The 7,015-nt window shown below is 54.9% G+C and overlaps 2 protein-coding genes across 2 annotated transcripts; both read left to right on the top strand.

Moving 5' to 3' along the window:
• The first annotated feature begins 329 nt into the window (after positions 1–329).
• LOC118675963 (keratin-associated protein 6-2-like) lies at positions 330–599 on the top strand. The gene has a single exon (XM_036349058.1). It carries the CDS (start codon positions 330–332, stop codon positions 597–599), a length of 270 nt encoding a protein of 89 aa, XP_036204951.1.
• A 5,673-nt stretch (positions 600–6,272) lies between these two features.
• LOC118675397 (keratin-associated protein 21-1-like) lies at positions 6,273–6,729 on the top strand. Its single transcript, XM_036348050.1, has one exon. The coding sequence runs from the start codon at positions 6,273–6,275 to the stop codon at positions 6,564–6,566; it is 294 nt and encodes a 97-aa protein (XP_036203943.1). The 3' UTR covers positions 6,567–6,729.
• The last annotated feature ends 286 nt before the right edge of the window (positions 6,730–7,015 follow it).

Genomic DNA, 7,015 nt, shown 5'->3' on the forward strand with positions numbered 1-7,015 from the left:
GGAAAGGCTGCTCCATCGAAGCAGCTCGCCAGGGCTGTGCCTTCCAAGGGCTCCATCCGGTCTGTCCGGGGCCTCATGGAGACAAAGCAAATGGGAATGATGCTCTTTCACAAAACCCGTCTCCGAAGTAATGAGCTCATCCCAAGCAAAGCGGCTGGACTGTCAGCGTGCCTGGCGCGTAGCGTGCAGTTGTTGGAATGCTGTTGGCTAAGTCAGGGAGGAATGGCATGTGTGCCGGCTCCTGACGGGACATAAAGGCCAGGGAAGTGGGAAGCTCACACCCCAGAACCACCTCCCCAAGCACAGCCGAGCTCTCTCCTCCTGACAACATGTGTGGCCGTTACTATGGCAACTCCTGTGGCTACGGCTGTGGCTATGGATCTGGCTATGGCTGTGGCTATGGATCTGGCTACGGCTGTGGCTATGGATCTGGCTACGGCTGTGGCTATGGATCTGGCTACGGCTGTGGCTATGGATCTGGCTACGGCTCTGGCTACGGCTGTGGCTATGGATCTGGCTATGGCTATGGCTGTGGAAGCGGCTCTGGCTGCTGTGGGTACCACCCGTTTGTCTACAGAAGATGCTATTCTTGCTGCTAGGATGCACCTGCCCCTCACCTTTTCCCCGGAAGCGATCTCTCTGGGCATCTCTGCTTGTGTCTCACCACCCACTGAGCAGAGGGTGGTCCAAGGCTGAAGGAGACGGGGTCGCCCTGAAGGTCTGGGTGCTCTCAGGGGCCCCAGTCCCTCCGTGACGCTCCCGCAGGTGGAGGGCCTGGTGTTGCTCGGAGACCACATGCAGGCCCACCCACCCGCCTGGTGCTTCCATGTTGTGGCACTTTCCGAATAAACACGTGTCGTTGGTCCTAACACAGCTGTGATCCTCTGTGTCGGGCAAACTCACTTCTTTATCTTCTGTCTCCGCAACCTCCTCAGGGAGGGCCCGCCCAGGGCCCGCTGTTACCCCAGCTGCGTGTCTTCCATCCCTGTGGTCGGTGTCTGGCACACATGGAGTCTGACGCGTCTGGGTTTCATCTCGGAAAAGGTGGCTGCTTCTTGGCTGCATATTGTGTTGTTACTTCATTTTCCTCAGGGTTTGTTCTTGAGCATGTGTGTCCCATGACCCTGGGTCTGTCCATGTCTCTCCACATTACTCAGTAACCCAGTAATGCATGTGTGTGCACACGCACATGCACACACACACGTACACACACGTACACACGTGCGTACACACACACACACACACACACTCACATACGTGTGTGCTTCAGGAAACCTGCTTTGAGAAAACGCTAAAGGTGAGGAGTGGGCAGGAGGGGAGACGGGAGGCTGCTCTGGGCTCTCTGAGTCCATGTGTTCTCCTCAGTTCTCCCCAACACTCAGGGCTGGTTCCTGCTCGAACCCTGCCCCCTGTACCGACGGCTGGAAACTTAGTCCAAGTTCCTGCTTCATCCCCTGCTCACCAGCTCCAGGCGCCAGGCGTCAGAGACAGCGGTCCCTTCTTGGCGGCGGGGCAGACGGAGAAGCCGGAGAGGCTGCGAGTGAAGGAGGATGAGTCTTGATGGCAGAAGCCGGTGGCCACATGGCCGTCAAGACGAAACGGTTCTTTACAGCAAAGTCCATGCAGGCAGCAGACGCGCTGGTGAACATGCACCTCTCCCCACCCAGCAGCTCCATCGCTGTGCCCACAGCTGTGAACTGAGCAGCTGCATGCTGCCCCAGACTCGCTGCCTCACATTGTGGCGGCACCTGAGCTCCGGCTCAGCAGCTCCTCCGGCACCCTGCCCCTCCCTGCCCCTCCCTGGCTGGGGAACATGGCAGCTGTCCCTGAGCTCTCCGTGAGCTCAGCCTTACGACAGAGCAGTCCCAGCTCTCAGCTCCGCCTGAGCTCCCCTCCTGCACACACAGGAGCTACATTCTCTGCGCCTCTCCCCTCTCTTTTCTGAGCTCTCTCTCCTCTGCCCGGCTGCTCTCTCTCTGGCAGAATTCCTCACACACACACTCCTCCGGTCAGGAGCCTGGACATGACTCCTTAGACAGGAAGGCCAGCTGCCCACAGCGACGGCCATCCTATCGGCAGAGAAGGGCACAGTCTGCCGTGCCCTCGCTCCCGTTGGTGGCCTCGTGGCCTCGGGCACCCGATGAGGCTCCTGCCCCGAGCAGCCTTGGCCATTCCGGTGTCCTGACAGCAAGGCTCTGTGCTCCCCTTGGCCCGGACTATCCGGGGACCCTGGCATGCTTCCCACAGAGGCTCATGAGTTTGTGTGAGAGTGACCGGGAGACCGGCCAGGGGAGCCAGGGTCTGGGTGTGGGCAGGTCATGGGAGGGGACAGGTGAGCATCGGGGACTCGGCGAAGGGGGACCTGTCCGACCTTATCGCAGGGAGGAAACCTAGAGAAGATGATCTCTGAAAGGTCTGTATTCTCAGCACGTTGGGTGCGGGCATCAGGGCGTCTGCCCAGCTACAGACCGAAAGGCAGCCAGCTTTGCAGTGTGTCTGTCTGTCTGCACTCTGAGTGGGCGGGGAGGACGATGGGACACACAACCTTCACGCAGAGCTCTCTCTCGTCCCCGACCCCCTGCGATGAGGACGATGCCCTCGTCAGGGGCGTCCTCACTGGGTGTGTCTGGGCCCAGGCAGGGTCCCCACCACGAGGGTGTTTGAGGGGAGAGGGTGGAGTGAACGGTGTTCTGCATCCGCTCTGCCCCCACCCTGCGCCCGGTGCCCCAGGTGAGAAATGGAGCGGAGCTTGTCGCCCGGTGGCAGATGGCGAGGCTGGTCCCAGGGAAACACAGAACCGGGAGCTCTCACATCCGGGAGGGAGGCCCGTCTCTCCGGCTGTTCTGACGTTAGAAATCCCATCTCCGTGGGGGACCTGCAAAGACTTCAAGCGCTGAAGCCACAGCTTAATGGCCCTCGTTCCCAGGATCCCTGGGATCGGAGAGACTCTGCTGTCTTGGGAGGAGAAAGGGCAGAGGAGGAGTTGACAGCTCTCCCTGGAGAAATAGAACCACTTCCTGTGAGTGAGAGGAGCACGTCGTCCCGTTCAGCACACGTGGCCCGAGCTTCTGACACGGGTGGTTTACTTCAGGGTTGTAATAAATCATGATATTAAGTAATGTGACTATGCTGTGGCTGCTGCACCTTACGAGCCATGAACGGAGGGCTGACCTATGTCACCCCTGCTCCTGGAGCAGGGGAAAGGCAGGGAGCCCTCAGCCATGCAGACCAGGACGTGAGGGGACAGTCACACACAGGGGTGCTTGGGAAATGCAGGGGCGGAAACGACTAGGAGGCGGGACTAAGAGTAAGTGGAGAGGAAGGTCAGGAATGGTTCTGGGAAAGGACAACATTCCAGGTGAAATATGCACGATGGGCAGGAGCTGGTCAACCACAGAAGAGAAATGGCCTCTGAGCAGGGAGGAGGAGGGAGCACGTGGAGGGGCCCAGGTGCTGAGCCTGGTGGCAGCAGCTCATCGCCTGTCCTGGAAGGTGCCATCGCTCGTGGTGCCGAAGGAGTGAATGCTCAGGGGCAGGCATGAGAGTCCAAGATGATCCCCGAGGGCACACAGCCCCTCCCTGGAGTCCCTCCCCGTTATGGTGGGAGCGACCTGTAACTTGCTTCTAACCTTGGCAAAGGTGATGATAGGATGTTACTTCTGTGATTATGAATGTTTAGGGCTGACAGGCAAAACACAAGATGGATACATTTGAATTTCAGATACAAAAATACAAATCTACTTATATAAAAACCATGGGTGGTGTTCATCATGACCTGAACCGCAGCAACCAAGCGGAAGGAAGTCAGTCCTGCAGGGGTTGTCTTGGGGCTGTGCCCTCCCCTGAGCTGTTTCCTGGAGCTGTTTCTGGTGAGGGCGGGGTTTGAGGCAGGAACCTGCCCTCGGAGCATGGACCCACTGAATCCTGGGTCGTTTTGCCAAGGGCTTCGCCCTCCCCAGCTGTTTCCCATGTGGCCTGAGGGAAGAACCCACCCTCAGAGCGCCAGGAGCGCCCAGCAGCAGTCAGTCCTGGGTTGCTGAGGTGGAGGCCACGGCGTGGTAGAACTCTGGGTCTGGCCCCACAGGGGGCATGGCCAACCTTCAAACCAGACCCTGACAGTAGAAAGGAGGGAACCCCATTCCTCACAGAGTCCGCTGTTGGATAGCTTGCTGTCAGTGGCCTGCCAGCCAGGAACCCCATTCTCCTGCACCCCGGACCCTGACAGGAGGGAGGAGGGAGCCCTTTTCCTCATGGAATCAGTTCCTTTTGTTACTGTTTATTTATTAATAAATTTATATATTATTTTCATATATATTTTACTAATTTCCTTTCATCTCTCACACTTCTATTATAGAAAAAGGGCAAATAGCAATATTAAAATATCTCTGCTAATTAATTCCCTTTTTAAAAAATATATTTTATTGATTTTTTACAGAGAGGAAGGGAGAGGGATAGAGAGTTAGAAACATTGATGAGAGAGAAACATCCATTAGCTGCCTCCTGCACACTCCCCACTGGGGATGTGCCCGCAACCAAAGTACATGCCCTTGACCAGAATCAAACCTGGGACCCTTGAGTCCACAGGCCAACGCTCTATCCACTGAGCCAAACCAGTTAGGGCAATTAATTCCCTTTTAATGTGCACAAATTTTGTGTACCGGGCTACTAGTATATCTATATTTAATATATTTTTATTCCAGAGAGGAAGGGAGAAGGAGAGAGAGAGAGAAACATCAATGAGGAGAGATAATCATGGATCGGCTGCCTCCTGCATGCCCCACACTGGGGATCGAACCTGCAACCGGGCATGTACCCTTGACTGGAATCCAACCTGGGACCCTTCAGTCCGCAGGCTGACGCTCTCTAAAATATATTGCCAATGGGCAACTCCAGTTAAATGATACACCAACCAGATTCCCCTTTGTCCTGGCTGACCCCATGGGTGTGACCTTGTGAGAATTGGAGCCGAGATGCCAGTCAGGCTGAGCTCAGACCCCAGACCCACGAGGCCTGTGAGATCACAGGTGGGCGCTGCCCCTGTGCGGTCACTAGGACAGGCCCCTCGCGGTCCTCTCCATGTCCTGGGGGGTCCAGGAGGCGTGGGTGACCTGGGGGTGAGGTCTGCACATCAACAGGGGTCAGGAGGCCAGTCACGGGGATGATGTCAGAGACAAACCCCTGGAGGGACAGGGAGACTGGGGGTGAGGGGGGGTGACCCTCAGCCATGCCTGAGGGTTCTGGCTCCTGCACAAGGTACTGAAGGAAAGTTCATGCAGGACCCAGAGTGTCCCCGGGAAGAATGAGAGACTCGGAGGTGACTGGGGACTCTATGACAAAGTGATTTACCCACGGACAGGTCACCGTTAGCGACAACGAGCTCCTGGCCCAGCGAGTGCTCAGGCCTCCAGGGGTCAGAAAGGGAGACTTCATGTTGCAGAACAAAAAGGAACAGAGACTGGACCTTGGTGCCGTGTTAGCTGTGGAACTCAGTGAGTTTTCTCACCTTTTGATGCCTCAGTTTCCATATTATAAGAAGAGACCTACTACTTTTACAATTTCTTTGTGACCCAATAGGTTAAAATCTCTGAAATTAGTGATTTAACAAACATTCAACAGTTACAATAGAGGATATGTGTGTGTGTGTGTGTTATTTTGGTTTGAAGTAAATGACCACCTTGAATTGATAAAAATGTACTGAGGAGTGGCCCTCAGGGTAAAAATACATCCTCAGACGAGACTGTGCCACGGATTGGATGCACAGGAGCTCTGTGCTGTGCGAGGGGGAGCAGTGTCTGGAGGGCAGCGGTGGGCCCTGCGAGATGACCTGTGATGCAGTCAGCGTGTCCTAAGCTGGTCAAGCTCATTGGAATTGCTGCGTTCCCAGCATAGACTCCCCGGCCCGCCCGGAGCCTTGTTGTTTAAAAGGCATCGCTGGCATCATGTGTTCAGGTAACTGGATAATTGATAGAAACTCACCTTATAGACGTGTCATTGGCTCAAGACAAGGCCCAGGCGACACAAAACAAACACGGTTCCCAGTAAGAGTGAGAGACTCTATACTAATGGTCGTTAACTACCGAGTCCTCTCATGATCCACTGACAGGAGTGACCTGCACATACCGGGTGTTAAGTGAATGTTTCCTGCGTGAGTCACAGACGAGATGGCATTCCCGGGCCCTACCTGGCGGATATAAAGCTTCCAGGGGAGGAGGCGACATTCACACTCAGAAACGTCCCTCTTCGCCTCAACCCATCCTTCACCCTCCGCCAGCATGTGCTGCAACTACTACGGGAACTCCTACGGGGGCTGTGGCTACGGCTGTGGCTCTGGCTATGGCTGTGGATACAGCTCTGGCTATGGATCCAGATATGGCTGTGGCTATGGATCTGGCTACGGCTGTGGATATGGATCCAAATATGGCTGTGGCTACGGCTCTGGCTATGGATCCAGATATGGCTGTGGATACGGATCTGGCTACGGCTGTGGCTACGGCTCTGGCTACGGCAGTGGCTGTTGCACCTTCCGACCATCCTGCTACCGACGATGCTATTCCTCTTGCTGCTAGAACGTCGCCTAGAACACCCTGTGCCTCCAACATAATATTGAAAATTAATGCTTTTCCCTGAATGATGCCCCATTCATCATCTCTACACTCCAGTGAGGATTGGACACCTCCTGTTATTACATAAAAGTCTTGTTGTTATTGAGGAAGTATGAATGCATCCATTATGCACCCCGAAGACAGAAGATTTGATTCTGATTATGTTCAAAATGTCAATTTTTGGTTTTTCTATTCTCTAGTGTCTATTCAATGTATTATCCACGGGAATAAGTACACTGTAGTTTGAAAAAATTACAGTTTTCAATAAACGAATGGCATTTGTTCCTGCAAGTATTTGTGTCTCTGTTGCTGGAGTCATCGCAGAGATTAGCATTTGCGTCCCGTCCGCCATGTTAGGCAGCCACTGTTCAGCTCCTCCTTGGGTCTGTTTACTCCTCCATCTACCAATGTGC

Source organism: Myotis myotis, unplaced genomic scaffold (genome assembly GCF_014108235.1).
Source record: "Myotis myotis isolate mMyoMyo1 unplaced genomic scaffold, mMyoMyo1.p scaffold_m19_p_2, whole genome shotgun sequence".
NCBI lineage: Eukaryota > Metazoa > Chordata > Mammalia > Chiroptera > Vespertilionidae > Myotis > Myotis myotis.

What these genes read in the sequence shown, in the direction of transcription:
- LOC118675963 (XM_036349058.1), top strand. Translation starts at nt 330, where the DNA reads ATGTGTGGCCGTTACTATGGCAACTCCTGTGGCTACGGCTGTGGCTAT.
- LOC118675397 (XM_036348050.1), top strand. Translation starts at nt 6,273, where the DNA reads ATGTGCTGCAACTACTACGGGAACTCCTACGGGGGCTGTGGCTACGGC.